Genomic DNA, 20,293 nt, shown 5'->3' on the forward strand with positions numbered 1-20,293 from the left:
AAACAACAACAACAAGAACTCCCATCACCAACAGAGTGGTGACAAAGATTTTCTTCTTTGTAGTGCTGAAGTGACAAAAAAGAAAAAGAAAATATCCTCGTCAAACAGAATATTTATGATATTTTCAAGACTAATGTTACATGACCTAAAGTTATGAAATAAATGAACCGACACATTAATCAGAGCCATTATAAGACAAATGTGGCCCATAATTACTTTTGTAACTAAAACAGCACATATTACAGTGTCACTTACAATGCAAATTGTGAAAAAACTGTCCTGAAAAAATAAATATCAACATTTGGAAACCTTTTAAAATTAATTATTCATATGTCTTTTAATGATTTCTTACTTGAACATAGTTTTTTTTCATCATTTAAATGCAGATAGAATGTGTCTTTACAAAATAGTAAAGTGGCTCAGGAGAACAAACATAAAGTATTATTTTTATCTCATACAGTATAATAGATTGTCAATAACATGTTTATTATATACATATTTCCACATGTCATCAGTGATACAAAATGAAACCAGAGATTCAGAATTTAAGGGTTCAAGGTCTCTTAAATTTTGCCCTCTGTCAGTCTGACAGTCTGTAATGTGTAGGTTTTCCACATCAAATTTGTAGCCTCCATATATATCAGATCGTCAAATATTCTGTATTTACTGACTACATTACAGTCATTTCAAACAGATAGGAACTTCATATAAACACGTAGCAGACAATGAAAGTAAATGTCATTAATTACCTGAGCATATTGGTAGATCAGTGCAGTAGTGAGAGTCCCTCCGTTCATCCACAGTTATTTTGTGCTCAGTGACAGTAGTTCAGGTAGTTATAGTTGATGTACATCTTTCAATGGGGTGAAAGTCTGCCCTGGGTTTAGAATTTCAGGCCAGAGCTTCCTCCAAAAACACTACATTGTTCAGATGGATGTAGCAGTAATTCATAGTTCAAGGCAGGTCTGGAATACTTTGCTGACTTTATAACAGGTAAAACCTGGTGGTGGACAAATAACAGCCGGATGTCAAAGCTCCCTGAAAAGTCTAATCTGAGGGTAAACAAAACACACAAACAGATTCCAGTTGTGGTGGCCCTTACTCAACTATTTTGCAGATTGACAACCACTAAAATCTGAACATGGAGGGGTTGTGGTTGTTGTTTTTAGCCAACATCAGCCTTAATCATCACAAACAAAATATTGATTTATTTTCATGATTTGAACCCTTTAAATGCCAGTTTGTTCACATGATGCCATTGTTGATTTTCATAAAACACACACAGACAAAGACACACACACGCAGATGAAATATTTTCAATATATTTGGAACTACATGTATTTTATGACCAGACTGGGATATGCCAGTGATTAACACCAACATGTATGTGCAGTTTCAGATTTTAAAAAACAAAAATAAAAATCACACTAAGGACCTTAAAGACAAAAATGCCCTGTGAAAAAACAAGTTAAAATGATTTATATCATAATTATTTTCAACTTTAATCAACATGTTTTTGGACTGTTTGGGAAGAAGCCAGAGAACCCGGAGAGAACTCACGCTGCACAGGGAGAACATGCAAACTCCATGCAGAAAGATCCCGGGTGTACTCACCGGGAAGTGAACCGGCCACCTTCTAGCTGCAACGCAACAGTCCTAACCACCGAGCCACCTTGCAGCCAACCTGCACAGAGGAAGCACTCCTCTCCCTCTTCCATTAAGGGCTGATTTTCATCACTGGAGACCTGTTCAGCATGTATTCCTCTGTCAGACTGATTTATACTGATATCACTGATTTAATACAATATGTGATTGTAATTCTCGTCAGACCTCATTGTGTCCTGATGATGGAGCAGTGATACTCATAAGCCCTGATAAGTGTTATCACGGTCATCAAGTTTTCTCTCTTTCCTGGCTTTGACAACTGCAACTGTTGTGCTTTTAGCCTCAATTAAACATTTAAAAAGGTTGTTTTTTCTAAGATAATAGTTTGCTCTTGTTGGTGAAGTATGCCACTCTGGTGCCAAGAGATGTGTTTGCAGCTGGTCACCTGATGCCAACACCGCCCCTCTTATGTGAACATTCATACCTTGTTTGAGAAAACCTGTGTTGACTTACCAACTTGATAACCAGCTTCATCAGACCACTTTTACAGACTGTGGTTGTTAGGTTTAGTGAAGCCAGGTAATGAAAACATACCCTGGGAATGTTGAACTTGCTTCACAGTACAAGCTCGAGGTGACATGAAAACACAGTAACCAACATAATCCATGTTTACTGGTTTGAGGTTCGTCTTAAAGTTTCCAGCATCTCTGAATGTCCCTCAGCTTTGCAGTTTCCACAAAGCTCTGACCTGTGAGCGTATGATCAATGTTAATAAAAACATTAGCCACACAACTCACTAACGCTAAGGATTTTTCTATTGTTGTAGTAACAATACTATGAAAAAGTAGGTAATTCACTGGATCTTCAGTTCCTCAGCTTCTGGAAGTGCATGAAGACTCTTGTGTTCACTCTCACAGCCAACAGCAGAATGTGTGTTTTGCTCAAAGCTGAGATATTTTAGTGTTAGCAGAAGCAGCTCTAGAAAGTAACTCAACCTGGTGGACTAGCAGTAGCTGCTCATTCTGAATCACCTGCAGGCAGTGAGGAGACACAACTATACCAAGTTTATACTAGATGACTGTTGGATCCTCAGTTGATAAGAAGCAGCTCAGGAGAAATTTTATTTGCTTGTAAAGTTGGGAGGCTCTTTAGTTGAGGAGGGCTGAAGTAACGACCCTAAGATCCTTTAATTTACACCTTCAAATTTGTAAAAAAAACAAACAAACAAAAAAAAAACCCCGCAATTCTCACCATATTTGATCGTTTAATGTAAGTTTTCACATGTATTTCACACACACAAACATACTCATGCACACATGCAAGCACACAGGAGGATGTTTGCTTGAAGTTGATGACATTGGTGTAGCTCACCACTAAAGGATCCGTTATCTTCAGGAAGTACTTCCTCATTGAACACATGACATGACATCTACAACCTTTACCTTCTCTGGATTTCTGAGCCACCCAGGCTTTAGGTTTGACAAAGCAAACTACTACTCTTAACTGACTGCCGACTTTACACAAGAACAATGTACCTAGGATGAGCCTCCCAAATCCCTCTCTTACCTAAGAAACCTAAGAAACACTGCTATTGTGTGTCCTCTGACACACAATAGCACATTGTTTGTTACATATTTTGCTAAAAGTTGTAACAAACACTGAGCTAAAGCTAAACTAAAAACTAACATTTAATTTTTAATTATTTTTTAAACCTAAAACTTGTGTAGGTACAAAACTTACTAATACAAACCAAAATATACAGTAAATGTCTTTCATGTGTTTGAGTATGAGGAGTCTTTGGGGTACATGTTTATTGAGAGTGAGATGTCTACATGACTGTGAGTCAGCTGCCCTCACAAGGAGTTGTGTTCATATTGTCACACCTATTTTGAACATCTTAAGTCCATCTTAAGTACCCTGACACTTGCTTACAAAACCACAACGAGAACAGCTCCATCCTACCTGAACTCTCTCATTCAGATCTACACTCCCTCCAGCTCACTACGCTCGACCAACAAAAACCGTCTGATGCAACCACCATAACAGGGCACGAGATCGATAGCGAGACTCTTGTCCTCTGTGGTTCCTCGGTGGTGGAACGAGTTACCAAGCTCTGTTCAATCTGTCGACTCCCTCTCAGTCTTTGAGAAAAGACTAAAGACCCAGCTCTTCACTGAACACCTCTGCACTTGACAGCCAGAAAACAAACAAACCAAAAAATTTAAAATTTAAATAAAACCTATTACGGACTGCAGGGTGGTGCAGTTGGTAGCACTGTTGCCTCGCAGCAAGAAGGTTGGCGGTTCGCGTCCTGGTGGGGGCACCGGAATCTTTCTGCGTGGAGTTTGTATGTTCTCCCCATGCAGCGTGAGTTCTCTTCGGGTTCTCTGGCTTCCTCCCACAAGGTCCAAAAACATGTTGAGGTTAATTGGTGATTCTAAATTGTCCGTAGGTGTGAATGTGAGTGTGCTTGGTTGTCTGTCTCTAAGTGTAGCCCTGTGATAGACTGGCGACCTGTCCAGGGTGTCCCCTGCCTTCACCCTAAGTCAGCTGGGACACACTCCAGCCCCCCCGCGACCCTAGTGAGGATTAAGTGGTGTATAGATAAAACCTATTACCTCCCACACAGCCTGCTATTGGCATCAACGCCCTATCACACTTGAATTTGTTCTATGGCACTTATCTAGATTGATCCTTGCTTGTGTTGTATTTGCTGTCAGATGTGTGTTGCTTTGGATAAAAGTGTCTGCCAAATGAAATTGTAGAATTCTAGAATTAAGTCTCGTCTCTGACAAACGCACTACTGTTATAATAACAACCAAACTAAAACTACACATTTTAAATGTGAAATAAATAAAACCATTGAAGAAATTCAGCTTAGCTTAACTAAATGAAAAACAAATTCATCCATCCATCCATTATCTATACACCGCTTAATCCTCACTAGGGCCGCGGGGGGGCTGGAGCCTATCCCAGCCGACTTAGGGCGAAGGCAGGGGACACCCTGGACAGGTCACCAGTCCATCACAGGGCCACACTTAGAGACAGACAACCAAGCACACTCACATTCACACCTACGGACAATTTAGAATCACCAATTAACCTCAAAGTGTTTTTGGACTGTGTGGGAGGAAGCCGGAGAACCCGGAGAGAACCCACGCTGCACGGGGAGAACAAATTCCACGCAGAAAGATTCCGGTGCCCCCACCCGGACGCGAACCGGCAACCTTCTTGCTGCGAGGCAACAGTGCTACCAACTGCGCCACCTTGCAGCCCGAAAAACAAATTAAAACAAAAAATATATACAAATCACACACACTCCAATTTTTTTGCCTTTACTAGATAGGACAGTCAAGAGAGAGACAGGACAGTGGGGCAGGAGAATTGGGGGAAGGAGTTGCAGCAACGGGCCATGAGCAGGATTCAAACCCAAGACTGCTGCATCGGGCACTATAGCCCCTGTACATGGGTTGCCAGCTCAACCAGGTGAGCTGTAGCGCCAGCCGATCCTTATGTATTTATTTATTTATTGTTTTAAGTTTTTTTTGCCTTTCGTGCCCTTATTTGATAGAACAGTCGAGGAGGGGGACAGGAAAGTGGGGGAAGAACCTGCAGCAAAGAGTCAAAATTCAAAACTCGCTCCCACACTGCGTTGGGGACTTTTAGCCCCATGGGACGGCAGCTCAACCAAGTGAGCTATCACGGTGCCCCAATCTTTATGTATTTTTGATGATAGACGAAATCTTCCTCAACATGGGGGATATTGAGAAGTCTCTCATATCTTGGCTCCTTTCCTGAGGGATTGTGTTTCTTTACCTTTCTCTTTAACCCAACGGCTTCAGTTTAAAACTTTACACGAAGGTCCTTAAAGACAAAAAAGTTTGTAACAAAATAAATGTGATAAAAATGATATATACAACACTGAAATGTTCCACTTTTTTAGCCAACAACAGCCTTAATCATCACAAACAAAATATTGATTTATTTTCATGATTTGAACCCTTTAAATGCCAGTTTGTTCACATGATGTCATCGTTGGTTTTCATAAAAGCCACACACACACACACACACACACACACACACACTTCCAAAATGAAGCGATCAAGGGTAGCCATAAAAATCCACAAAGTCATTCTGTTCACACATGTGTGCACTATTCAGTTAGCTTCCTCTTTCGGAGGTTTGGTCTGTCCTTCCTGTCCTTTTCCACTACTTATAGGACATTCTAAAGTGTTCTTCTGATTTAGCAACACCAGCAAAGTCAGCACTTAGCTTCACCCCTCTTTCTGCACAGTCATTAATGATGTTATTGGCATTGATCTTTTTTTTTGAAGAAAGATAAGACGACAACTTCATCCACTCACTAACTTCTCTGGTCAGGAAATCACTGTCCAGAAGCAGCAGACTAAAGATGAACCAGGAGTCATGTGCAACAAAATCTGCTCGTGTTGTGGACTGCGTGATGTCAGTTGGAAAATGTGGCTTCCTGAAACCTGTACCAAAGCAATCTCTAGGTGTGTCCTGGACGTCACCATGTGCTGTACCCACCCTCATATGGTGCATAAACAGTCACACCTGTGCCCCTCAGGTTAAAGGCAGTCAAATTGACTGACAGCACAAACACATTGTCATGTTGTACGTGCCATTTATAGAGTAGCAGTGGGATTGTCATCTTTTCCAACTCAGTCATTCCAAAGAAGAAAGAACTTTACAGAAGTGTGTAGGCGACTGAACCAACGTGTCATTTAACAGTAATTACCTGAGCATACTGGTTGATCAGTGCTGCTGGTAAGTCTCCCTCAGTTCCTCCACAATGTGAAAAGAATGAATGTGACGTTACAGGTGCTACGTAGGATTGTGCAGGGTCATATTTTTCCTGGGTCTAGTCCAAGGCAGCACAATTTTAAAAAATGCTACATAATTCAAATAGCTTGATCTGTGATGACTTATGTAGTTTATATATGGCAACATTTGGACTGGTTTGTTGACTTTATCACAGTTGTGTGTAAAAGCCGCCTAAGAAGGCAGCATCAGAGGGTAAAGCCCTGAGAACACAAAGAAAGACCTGAGTTGTGGTGAAGGTCAGCTTTTGGAGAATAAACTTGGCAAAGAAAATGTGAATTTTATTTCATGTATCAAAGGACACATCATTGAGAGTGGCATTCCCAGTTTATTTTTTTTATTATGAATAATCATAGTAATAACAATAAAAATAATATAATAGGTCTCTGTATTTGAAAACCCTTTTACAATGAAACTTCCCAAAGTGTATCATAATTTCAAATACATGAGCATTATTATTACAATCAGCACACAGTTATACTCACATAATAAATCAGCAACTGATGCACTGATGCACTTTATAAGCTGTACTGAGAGATATTATGTGTTATTGCAAAAAAAATAAATAATTCTCAACATAATGAAATTGAATACAACACCACTACAAAATGTAGCCTCAATGAGAGAAATATAATATTGACAATCTAACTAACAGCAGAATTTTTTATTTATTTATTTTTTTTCTGGAATGCATTAGATTGTGGAGCTGCTAAACTTTGCATTTCAGATTTGGGTCATGTAAGCTGTTCCACATAAGATACATATCAAGTGGAAGGAATTTATGAACAATCAGAATTTCTCTAAAATAACACGGATCTAATGGATCAGCTTTATCAAGACTGCTATGTCCAAAGACCTTCACTCCCATGTGGGATTCAGGACCAAGTCCTGCTTTCTCCAGGCACATCCCCATGTAAGCATCATCAATGGTAATAAGGTTGATGGACTTGGACATGTTGTATATGACATGAGCTGTGTAGCCAGACAACAGGAAGCCTCCACCACTGCAGTAAGGAGGGTAGGATTCAGGTTCATAAATCAGAGCTGGAACAAAATACTTAGTGTTTGATTCTCGAACAGGTGGTGAACCCACCATCAGATTTCCAGCAAAGAGATGTTTGCTTCCATCATTGTCCTTCAGGGTTTTCAGATACGTGACCATGTTGTCTGTGTGAGCAAGAACATCATCATCACCGTTCATCAGGAAGCGAACATGTGGACAGTTTCTGTCCATCCATTCTAGGAAGAGGACTTGTTTCAAGGTGAGATTGAAAAATGTATCAGTAAAGTCCCATTGGAGGATGTCATTGTACTGCCGTTGTTCATGTTCGAGGAGTTTGTTCAGTCTCTTCTTCTCGACACCTTCACCCCTGGTTCCTGTGATGAAGATCCTTCGCATCAACACACCATTCTGCAATCTCTCTTCAGCCCAGGTTGTACGCAGCACCTCTCGACGGTCGAAGTTCACAGGAGGACTTTTAATGACCAGTAGAAGAAAGACTTCTGCAGATCCTTTAGCTCCTCCACATTTGTCAGGAAGATCCAGTATCATGGGAAAATGTCGACAATGGCGATAGTAGATAAAGTTTTGCATCGTAGTAGGAAGTGAGCTGAAGTTAGGGACTCTGGCAGCAGATATGTTTTGTTGACATTTTGGCCAGGAGTATTTATAAGTAGAATTTCTGGATGGTTGGATGACAGATGTGATGTGTGATCTCAGATGTGCTTGATGGAGGAAGTGTTTGTAGCTGATCAAGTCTTTAGATAACCGGAGATTAAGCATCAACCCAAGAACTCCCATCACCGAGAGAGTGGCGACGAGGATATTCTTATTTGAAATGCTGCAGTGACAAAAAAAAAAATTAAGAAGTCTTCATCAGACATGAAATACATGATATTTCAAAGCCAAAAAATCCACAACTTAAAGTTTAAATTAAACGAACCTACAGTAAATGCAGAGTTGTTATAAGACATATGAGGCCTGACTTTGGTATAACTAAGATTAACACATGTGACACTTACAGGCCAAAGCCTTGAATTAACTTAACACAAAGACTGCTTTTTAAATGCATGCTTTCATTTGCATTAGTGTAAGCCTATAAAGGAAACACTGCAAAGACATTTTAGGGAGGGGGAATGAAAATGGTGTGAAATTATACAGGCTGCTGTCTGGTTGTTAGAATTACTGTTGCATGGAGGAATGAACAGCATTCATCTTTTCTTCATTAAAATGCAGATTGAGTTTGTCTGTCTTGAATAGTAAAGTGGCTAAAGAGAACAAATATAAGGCATTCTGTTTCAATCATGTATTATACATGTGCGCTATAGGCAACATGTTTATAGATGTCAACATGTCATCAGTGGCACAAAATTAAGCCAAGCAAGAAATTGTCTGCTAATACCTGCACCATGGACATTTATACTGGAAATTATTTCTTAAAATAGTCTCAGAAATATAGCTGCCTCGAGTCAAAGTCCTAAGCAATGTATAATAAGTGATTTTAAATGTGGTTTCTGTCAATTTACCTCAACATCTTTCTAGGCAACAAACCCACATTTCTTGTTTTGTAGCATTCAGTCAAGCTGATGTACATTCCTTTCATGTGTGTCTGTAATTAAGTTTTCTCTTCAGCTGTAGGGTCCCATTGTGACAGCACAATCAGACACTGTTCTAGTCATGCAGAAAATGAATAAAAGTTGTTAAAATAATAATAATAAATGAATAAATGCATTCAGAAATGCATTCTCAGCGCGGAAAGTTGTTCACTTTTTGTTGTTGTTTTGTTTTGTTTTTGGTTGTTTTTTTTTGTTTTTCTCATCTGCCTTTGCACAAATACATCATCAACCAGGCGCAATATATGGCAGTGAGCCGCTTAGTTTTGTTAATTCTTTTTTGGTGTGTTTATTTTTTTCACAAATTAAGGTGTAACTGCCAAAAAAGAAAAGAAAAAAAAAAGTGTCACGACTGATACATTCAGTTTGTGTAAGTGTCTATTAGAATATTTATTGCATTCAGGCTATTAGTTCAGTTAGTGTCTGCTCTGAATAAGTACAACAATGCAGAATAAAGGTTTTCCACATAAAAGTAGTACCCTCCATACATATCAGACCATCAGCTATCCTGTACTGACTGAATATGTTTTAAGTCACTTCAAACAAAAATTAACTTTACAGAAACAAAAAAACTAAACGTCATTCAGCATTAATTACCTGCGCATATTGGTAGATCAGTGCGTTTGCGACAGTCCCTCTGTTCATCCACAGTCCTTGTGTGCTCAGGGACAGTCTTCCATGTAATTACAGGTGATGTACACGTTTCTATAGGTGAAATTCTGCCGTGGGTTTAGACTTTCAGGCAGCGTGAGACAGCGCTCCTCCACCGGCAAGTAAAACCAGTTGATGGAAAAATAACACTGGGACGTAGAAGATGCCTGACAAAGCAAACCTGAGAGTAAATGTAAGACAGAGACAGATTCCAGTTTTGCTGGTCTTTACTCAACTTTCGCAGGTCAGCAACCACTAAAACCCGATCTAGATCTGGAATCTGTGAGGATCTGAAGCTGAGGTGGAGAAGATGAATCCTAAATGGAGTCAAATGGGTCAATGGTGTGTTACAACAAATTAGAAGATTATGAAAAGGGATCTTAAAGTGAAATATTTAAAGCTTTTTGTTGTTTTAATTTCGCTGAATGTGGCTTATAGCTCATAAAAAATCTGAAATCTGGCATGTCAAATTCTTTTAATATTTTTCCTAATATCAATTTTTTTTTATTTTTTTAAAGGATTTATAATAAAATAATGGAACTGCTGAGGTGTTATGGAAGCCCAGGTTGATCTGATAGCAGCCTTCAGCTTGTCTGTGTTTTTGGGCTGAGTGTTTCTCATCTTCCTCTTGACGATTCACCACAGGGGGTTCAGGTCCGGTGAGTTTGCTGCCAATCAAGCCCAGTTACATCACAGTCAGTGGTTGTAGTTTTGGACTTCCTCAAGCAGCTTTTCTTGACAATTGTCTCAAGGCTGAAGCTATCCCTGATGCATCCCTGAGAAATAGAGGATTATGGAACAGATTACACAAAGTCAAGATTTAAACTGTTTTGAGATTTAAAATATGCGGTGAATTTAAGAAACCCCACCCCAAGCATCTTGAAAGGAATTTTGCCTGGAAGTCGTAAAACACGACTGCAGTCTGCTGTCAAAGACTGGTGGACTATTACGCAGAACAGTACAGTCGTTATTTCTGGCAATGCTAGCTTCTGAGGAGGGCTGCACAGTGACTCAGTGTTAGCACTGTCGCCTTACAGATAGAAGATCCCAGGTTCTTCTGGCCCATGGATGGATGGATGGATGGATGGATTCTGAGGTATTTGCTTTTTCCACTATAGTACATCAACTGATATTTCTAATTTTTTTAAAAATTATCCAACAAGCAAATTTTCTTGCTGTGTTTAAGTATATCATCGTTATTTGTACCAACTGTTTCAAAGAGGATCAAGTACTTGTTTGTTTGAATTTCAATGTGACATCCTTATTTTTTAATGCCACTGTTTAAGATTTTGGATTCACTGAAATGTTTTTAAAAAGTTCAATTTATTGTCATTCTTGGTCTTTTCATGAGATTTGCTGACAATTAGAAACATGCATGCAGACAGGGTGAAGCAACGTTTCAACAGGTGCTACTTGATCTTATTGTAACTCTTGATTGGTCGAATTAACTGATCTGAGAAAGAGGAACATCTGAGGAGCTCAAGCTTGTGTTGCAGATTCAGTCTGAGGCAGAACTCCATTAGAAAACAATGCAAAAAGTTCACCTACCTCATGTCAGTTCTAGAGAACATCATGGCCAAGGATTAACCCTGCTTCCTGCAGGTTTTCTTTTAAACATGTGTGGGTGAATCTTGTTTTTTGCCTATTGTTCTATTTCCAAAATTTTTGAAGAACATACAAATAGTTTGTCATAATGGTTGATGCAGAACAGCAGCTGTAAGCACTGCCTTCTTCTGCTCCGTGGTGCAGTGTGACCCCGTTCATTGTGGATGTTGCACTCTCAGTGTCACTCTGACTTGTGCTTCAAGGAGCTGAGCATCCTTTTGGAGGAGATTGTTAGCTGAGATAGAAACATGGTTGAAGGAGGATTACCTGTTCCCTGCCTGCTTCTAAAAAAGTTATTCAAATAAAAACATCTCAGAGCTCTCGTAATTACTTTTTCGCTGACTGACTGAAGATCATTAATATGTTCAGTCATAGTGCATGCAGTGATACCTAACTGCAGGAGAGACTTCTGTTCGAGAATATAAAAAGTAAGAAAGGTTACACAAATGCTATAGTTTGAGTAAGGTGCGTCTGAAAGATATACATACGACCACACAGAGAGGTTTATATGGTAACAAAGGTTACAGAAATGTTCCAATATTCACAACTTCAAGATTCTGGATTACACTTGTTGAACCTTCTTGCACAGAACAGGACTAGAGTTCTGGACCCAACATTTGGTCACGTGGTCTATCTGTATTAGCATGTCAGTTGTCTGAAAGGAAAAAATAAATGATTAAGTACACTTTCAAAACTGATTTAGCTTGCTTTAAATAAAACATTGTACTTTGACAGCCTGTTGGAGCAGAAAAAAAAGCAGTATTAATGATGCTGATTTCTAAAGATCCCTACATGTGGTTTGCTCACATCTCACATCCGTCTCAAAGAACAGTTTTGCCAGACAACCTTACATTTCCTGTTCTTGTGGGATTATATTGTATCCGTTACAAATTCAAAGAAGAGTTTGTATGAACAAGAATGTTCAAACAGCAAGTAGCCACATTTTGGCAAACAGTGTCCATCCATTGTATCAGCAATCCAGGTATTGTTGCCTACTTAACTTGTAAGAGTCCTAAACTGCTTTCTGTCAGCGGGCGGCACACATCTACTACTGCTATTGTTTAAACAGTGTCTGCTGTTCACAATGCATGATGAGGCTGATGACGGATGCTAGTGCTGCATGAAAACTCTTGCGTTTACTCAAAAGCTGAACGACAGCTTTGTGGCTGAGACGTTTGAGTGGAGCTGTAGGAAGTAAACAAGCCTAGTGAACAGAGAGGCAGCTGCTGAATCTGAATCGCTTATTGGGAGCATCGCACAAGGCAGGATTATCCAAAGTTTGATCTGGAAGACTATTGGTTTGTTTTCTTGTATGTAGCAGTTCAGTCAAATAATAATCAATTTTATTTATAAAGCACTCAAAGACGCTACGCAGTGAATAAAAACAACACGCTAAAAAAAAAAGCAGCAGAAAGCAAAAAGCATCGTGTGCATTAAAAAAAACAATCATGTGAAAAGCATGTTTGTAGAGGTGAGTTTTGGTGAGTGATTTGAAGGAGGACAGGTTTGGGCAGTTACAGATGTTTGGTGGTAAGGAGCTCCAGAGGGTGGGGGCGGCGTCAGAGAAAGTTCTGTCCCCCCAGGTTCGGAGCTTGGTGTCAGGTGGTATAGAGAGAGGGTGGGCGTCAGAAGATCAGAGGTTATGAGAGGGGGTGCAGTGGTGGAGCAGGCTGGTGAGGTAGGAAGGGGCTTGGTTATGGAGGGCTTTGTGGGTGAGGAGGGGGATTTTAAAATGGATACGCTCTTTGATAGGGAGCCAGTCTAGGATTTGGAGGACAGGGGTGGTGTGGAAAAGGTGTGGATGAGCAGGTGGGTGCCAGAGTTTTGGATTTCTTGTAGTTTGTTGAGCTGTTTGGTAGGAAGGCCGTAGAAGATGCTATTGCAGTAATCGAGTCTGGAAGTGATAAAAGCATGAATCAGGGTTTCAGCGGTGAGGAAGGTGAGAGATGGGTGCAGATGGACAATGTTTTTCAGGTGGAAGAATGCGGTTTTAGTGATGTGATGTTCCAGATTGAGATGGGAGTCGAAAATGATTTCAAGGTTGCGGACATGTGACGACAGGGTGAGGTAAGTGCTGTCAATGGTGAGGTTGAAATTGTTGGTAGTTGAGGTGAGGGTTTTGGGGCCGATGATTAAGAGGCTGGATTTCTCGCAGTTGAGTTGGCGGAAATTAATGTTCATCCAGGATTTGAATTCAGTCAGAGAAAGTCTGACTTGCTTGTTAAACAGGGAGAATTCAAGTTGTTTGGGGCTGCAGGAATGACAGATGGAAATGTATTTATACCTGAACAGCTTCTACATTACACCTTTATGTTTAGACAAGAGTTTTTTCAAGAAAATCCAAAGCATGAACTGGCTCACAGTACACGTGAAGCCTCCACCCTTTATGTGATGATACCGGTCTAACCAGATATCAAAGATCTTTCATAATCCAGTTATTGCTTGTATCATCTCTGCATATTTGAGTGATCCAGGTTTGACATTAGACAAGGAAACTGTTCACTGCATCATCTTACCTGTCACAGGGGGTCTGGGAAACCAGGTGCAGACATACATATGGGCAGACAGGTGAATGTAACAAAGGAGTTTATTAAATGACAGATTAACAGAAGCCAATATAGAGGGAGGAAGCTAAACAGGGGGAGGGGGTAAGAGAATGGGGACAACCAGAACGAATTTACAAAGGGGGCAAGATTCAAAAAAAAAACCTAGAAAACTCTAAACAAAGAACAGAGGGGAAAAACCTAATGAATTCTAAGACTACAAAACAAAGCTACTCAGACAAACAGGGATACTCACAATACCCTCAATAACCTGGCACTCAGCTCCTCAAAGACTAAGGAGTTGGTGCTGGACTTCAGGCGGAAGTCCAGCACCAACTCCTTAGTCTTTGAGGAGTTGGTGCCCTCTTCTCATCCAAGGGGACACTGTAGAGATATTCAGTGACTTCAAGTTCCTGGGAACATACATTTCTCAGGACCTTACAAGGGGCACCGACACCAATGCCCTCGTGAAAAAGGCACAACGGCATCTGTACTTTTTAAGGTCACTGAGAAAGGTCAACCTGTCCCAGGAACTGCTGCTGTCCTTCTACAGCTGTTTTGTAGAGAGCATCCTCATGCACAACATCTTAGTGTGGTACAGCACCTGCTCTCAGGCTGACAAGAAGACTCTGGAGAGAGTCAGGAAGTCAGCACAGAGCATCATAGGAGCACAGCTGTCCTCTCTGTCAGACACCAGATGTCTGCGCAGGGCCAGAAGCATCACCTTCGATAGTTCACACCCCGGGCATAGCCTGTTCTCACTGCTGCCCTCAGAAAAGAAGTACCGATCCATCCAGGTCCACACATCCACACTCACCAACACGTTCTATCCAAGTGCAATACGGGTACTGAACGCACACTCGTCTATAGTCTGTACTATTTATCATACATATTTATTATTTATATTATACTATTCTATATGTATATTAGATTATAATTGTGTTTTTATTATTATATCCATCTATCCATTATCTATACACCACTTAATCCTCACTAGGGTCGTGGGGGGCTGGAGTCTATCCCAGCTGACTCAGGGTGAAGGCAGGAGACACCCTGTACAGGTCACCAGTCTATCACAGGGCTACACTTAGAGACAGACAACCAAGCACACTCATATTTACACCTATGAACAATTTAGAATCACCAATTAACCTCAACATGTTTTTGGATTGTGTAGGAGGAACCTGGAGAGAATCCACGCTGCACGGGGAGAACATGCAAACTCCACGCAGAAAGATCCCGGGTGTCCTCACCAGGACCAAACCGGCAACCTTCTAGCTGCGAGGCAACAGTGCTAACCCCCGATCCACCTTGCAGCCCTAATTATTATATATTATACTGTATTTTGTATATATTTCATATATATTATGATATATATTTTATATTAACAAACATTAGTTATTTATATTGTTTACATTTCTCTTATATCCACAGTGTTCTCATCTCAATAGTGCAGTATATTTACTCTATCGTTTGGCTAGCGGTATGTACTTCCTACTGGCTCCTTTTGTAAATATATGTATATATTCTTGTTTGTCTTAATATAATTTTACTTTTATACTTTTGCACCATTGGAGCTGTCTTTTAATTTCATTGTACTTTGTGTATGATGACAATAAAAAGCATTCTATTCTATTCTATTCTATTCTATTGTAATTAGGCTGTGAGCAGGGCTTAGACAGTGACTAAGAGGGCGAGCATGTGGTGGTGGAGAGAAAGACACAGAGAGAGAGACAGGGGCAGAAGCTGAGGCTCAGGCTGCGTGAGAGGGAGAGAAAAAGGGAGCCAGACAGGGGCTGAACATTACCTGTGTGTCCTGTTTCATGTCAAAACCACACCTGCAGCAGAGGAGGGTCTGATATCAATGAACTTTGCCACACATTTTTCACTAAAAGCTCTGACACACACACACACTAAAGCTAAACTACAAGTGAAAAAACTTTAAGTTAGATACAGAAAACAGAAATAAAACATTTTTAAAAAACTTCTAAACTTACTGTAAAGATATTGTGTCATAACAAAACTACTATAGTAATAATAATAACTACTAAAACAAAGCAACAAATAAACAGCAAATGTCTTCAGTTTGACAATTTTGTCAAATTCACCAACTTGACAAGTAGAAGTAATTGGTGCACATGTTTATTGAGAGTGGGATGCCTACATAACTACAAATTCAACTGCCCTCACAAGCAGTTGAATTTGTAATTTAACTCCAACTAAACACTCTCATGTTCTGGAATGAAACAATAAAAACTTATCTGAAATGTCGAGGTCAATTCAGTTGAGCTTTTTTTTTTGTCAAGTGTGTACAAACAAGACCCCTTACTGTCAAAGTGAAAAAAGATTTCTACAAAGTAATGTCAATTAATTAAAAAAAAAAAAAAAATATATATATATATATATATAAAGCCAAAGAAAAAAAACCCAGCTGATTGGTGCCAGTAGTTACACAATGACTAAAATGGAGATCATCTGATTGCAGTGAATATGTGTCAGTGATTGTAATATAAAGACACTTGTATCTGGAATATCCAGTCATTGGTGAATCAGTACTCGTGGCTGGAACTACACCACGAGGATGAAAGAAACTCCAAACAACACTGTAAAAAGGTATTGAAAGGAATAAGTCAGGGGATGGATGCAAGAAAATGTGTAAGTCACTGAATATTGCTTGCAGTACAATTGAATCCATCATTAAAAATTGGAAAGAATATCGCACATGTGTAAATCTGCCTAGAACAGGCTGTCCTCAAAATCTATGTGGCTGTAGAACAACAAAGTAGGGAGGGGGGCCACCTATAACTCCTCTGAAGGAGACTCAAGCTTCAGTGGCTGAGAAAGGAGGGACTGTGCACACAGCAACTGTTGCCTGTTCTTCATTGGTCAAAGCTTTATGAGAGAGTGGCAAAGAGAAAGCCGTTGTTGAAAAAAGCCTATACTCACTAGAAAGCCTGTGGAAGACTCTGAAGGCAAATGGAATTAGGTTCTTTGGCCTGATGCAAGCAAAGTTGAGCTTTTTGATCATCAGAACAGACACTATGTCTGGTGGACACTAAACACTGCACTTCATCACAAACACAAGATCCCCACTGTGAAACACGGTGGTGGCAGCATCATGATATGGGGATGCTTCTCTGCAGCAGGTCCCGGAGGGTCTGGAAAGGTAGAGAGTAAAATGAATGGAAACTCTTGAGGACAACTTGATGCAGTCTGCAGGAGAAATGTGACTTAGGAGAAGATTTATTTTCTCGCAAAACAATAGCCCCAGGCATACAGCCAAAGCTACACAGACATTAAATACAACAAGCTGATTGTTCGTGATTGGTGAAGTCAGAACCCAGACCTGAATTCAATTGAGAATTTGTGGATGGACTTGAAAAGGGCTGTTCAGTCATGATTCCCATTCAGCCTAACAGAGCTTGAGCAGTTTTGCAAAGAAGAATGGGTTAAACTGCAGCGTGCAGAGCTGAGTGAGGCCTGTTCACACAGGCTCAGTGCTGTAGCTGCACCCAAAGGTAGATCTTCTACATGAAGGGGTGAATACTACAATTTATATTTACAATTCCTTGAAATTACTTTATAGAAATTAGTTTTTACTTTGACATTAGAAAAAACCCAACAAACTTTACTAACCCTGATTAAATGTTGAAAAGCAATAAAAGGGAAAACAAGGGAGGGGAATACTTTCTACAAGCCCTGTACCTGCAACCTAACTGAAAGTGGAGTTAATGTACCAGATAACTTTATGTAATCTAACATAGCACATGTTACCTTATGTTAGATTACAGTGAGTTAAGCAAATTAGTGGTGAATTTTTTAAGTAATACAGAAAATGATTCAAAATTTCATGTAACGCAATGGCATTGACATGGCCACATTTTTTTCTTTCTGTATGTCTTGTCTATTTCTGATTTTCTTGGCTGGGTTTTGTCCTGCTGTGTAGCTGTAATTCAGTTTGCCCAGTAAGTGGTGGCAAAGCTCCATTCTTTGATTTGTTATGTTCATGAGGGATGTTTCACATACAAGACGATGATGTTAAACACAGCTAGAGTAAAACGTGTTTGAATAACACAAGCTCAAAGGTGATTCTAAAAATATACATACTATAATCATTTTACAGTTAAGCATTAAATGTACAGTTACCTTCCCAATCTTACCCTACTGGTTTGTTTTCCAAGAAGGGTAACCTGTGTTGATAAATCTGTGTTCACTAAAGGTGCAAAGTGTGAGCTATAGTGCCATCTAGTGGTAAGACCTTGTGATAAAGACAGCTGCAACCAACTGAACACTCCTCACCTCATCCTCTCTTTATGAAACATATTGGAGAATCTATGGTGGCTATCAAATTTGACACAAACTTTTAAAATGTTACAAAATGAGAAATAGCAAATTAGGCCTGTTTCCATACACTTGGGAGCAAATAAAGTCGGCTGCACTGAGTTGTCAGAAGGTGGCAGATAGGTTAGATTGCGCATGACTATAATAAACAGAACAGAAGACACCAGGAACAAAACCAGTTGTTGTCAACTGTTAAAAGCTGAAATAGGAAAAACACACAAACAAAATGTTGGCCATCTACAAGAGAAAAATTAAAAGAAGTCTTCAGGAGCTGTTTTCATACAGAGAAGTGACAATTGCTCTTGCTGTCAGCTTATATTAGGCATGGTTCAAGCTGTCTGGAGGTGAAGTTAAATGTTCATTTTATACCATACCATACCATTATGTGCATGCAACATTAGTTCAAAAAAAAAGCCAGAAATCACTTTAAGCAAGTGTAAATAAACTTTATTATTCTTACAGACTGGACTTTTAGTTTATTGTATGCCCACATTCTATACTGATATAGTATTGTTCTACTGATTCTGAGGCTATGGACTGGCGACCTGTCCAGGGGGTCCCCTGCCTTCGCCCTAAGTCGGCTGGGATAGGCTCCAGCCCCTCCCCCGCGACCCTAGTGAGGATTAAGCGGTGTATAGAAAATGGATGGATGGATGATTCTGAGGCTGAATCACAAACTGGCTGTGCTGCTGAGTCCCCAAAAGACAAATTCCATCTGCATGTGTTGTGTGACTAAATACATTGTCATCTAATGTCAACTTTCCGCAGTTCACTTTCTCACTTGACTCGTTTGGTAGCATTCAATGCAGTTAAATGTTAACGTACAGCATCATGCAGTTTTTACAGTTTTTTCCTCTCACAAAACCCAAGGCTTAGAGGGAAGAAGAATAGCTGCTAAGAGGCCATTATTGAGGCCTGTAAACTTCTAGAAACTCGTCAGATTTGCCAGTAAGCACAGACACTGGACTGTTGATGACTGGAAGAAGGTTTTCTGGACTCTGTGGTCAGCATCATCATGTGCTGGAGAACGTTTTGATGCCAGATGCATTGCACCCACAGTGAAACACGGTGGAGATTCCACTATAGTACGGGGTTCCATTAGTGATAATCGACAGTGTCATGAACAAGAACGTCTACCACAACATCTTAGTGCCTCTTGGAATCACTTCTGGACTGAATCTGATTGGTCGTGGGTTCATATATCAACAAGAAAATGACCCCAAGCAGACTTCAAAGCTGTGCAGAGACTATTTGACCAAGAAAAAGGAATGTGGAGTTCTGGAACTGATGGACCGGTCAAGTCAAAGTCCAGATTTGAATCCTATTGAACAACTTTGGGGTGTAATACATTCAAAGATTGATCGCACAAAAGTTTCATCTAAAGTGGTAACAGCTAGAAACTCCTGGCTCCCTACAAAAGAGACTGTCGAAAAGTACAGAAAAACAACACCGGCAAGAACGCAAGCTGTTATGAAGGCCAAAGGAAGCCTTAAGAAATATCAGGTTTTTGGTTATGTGTGAAAAAGGACTATTTAGCTGTTTCAGTTTGTTATTTGCCAAATAAATAACAACAACATTTTTTAGTTTTAAACTATTTATGTTTTCTCATTTTTGTGACAGGTAGTCTGATAAAATTGTTAAACACCAGTTAGTGCCAGTGATTGAAACCTTCTTAGGAAGTGACAGGTGGAACTTCTCCTATTTGAAACCTCTGACATCCAGGGTCTGTTGCTCTCTTTACTATTACAGTGTGTCATCATGCCAAGTTCTGAAGGGCTCTCTAAGGCCTTTAGAAAAAAAAAAAGTTTGTGCTGCCTGTGGGTCTGGCCAGGGATTTAAAAAGATCTCTAAATTTTCTGAAATAAATCCTTCCACTCTCAGGAAGGGCTGCTGATTTCAAATGGTCTACATGTGTTGTGTGCCAGGAAAAAGCCTTTGCTGTCCAAAAAGAAAGTTAGACCAAAGCTACAGTTTGCCAATGAAAATACATGCAATGAGCAAGCATTTTGAAATATTGCGTTCTGGACAGAAAAATCAAAGATAAAGTTGTTTGGCAACAGCAACAGTAGACATATTTGGCACAAAATGCAACA

The 20,293-nt window shown here is 39.9% G+C and overlaps 1 protein-coding gene across 1 annotated transcript in view; it reads right to left on the reverse strand.

Moving 5' to 3' along the window:
• The window catches only part of LOC103373369 (UDP-GlcNAc:betaGal beta-1,3-N-acetylglucosaminyltransferase 3-like), a 10,807-nt gene extending 1,142 nt beyond the window's left edge, over positions 1 to 9,665 (reverse strand). Inside the window, exons 1-3 of the mRNA XM_008303243.1 lie at positions 9,658 to 9,665; positions 7,541 to 8,129; positions 3,237 to 3,244 (exon numbers count right to left, since the gene is read on the reverse strand). Coding sequence (XP_008301465.1) covers positions 3,237 to 3,244; positions 7,541 to 8,129; positions 9,658 to 9,665 — 605 coding nt within the window. The remainder of the gene's footprint in view (positions 1 to 3,236; positions 3,245 to 7,540; positions 8,130 to 9,657) is intronic.
• Positions 9,666 to 20,293: the final 10,628 nt, after the last annotated feature.

This window comes from Stegastes partitus, unplaced genomic scaffold (assembly GCF_000690725.1).
Source record: "Stegastes partitus isolate 25-593 unplaced genomic scaffold, Stegastes_partitus-1.0.2 Scaffold1963, whole genome shotgun sequence".
Lineage (NCBI taxonomy): Eukaryota > Metazoa > Chordata > Actinopteri > Pomacentridae > Stegastes > Stegastes partitus.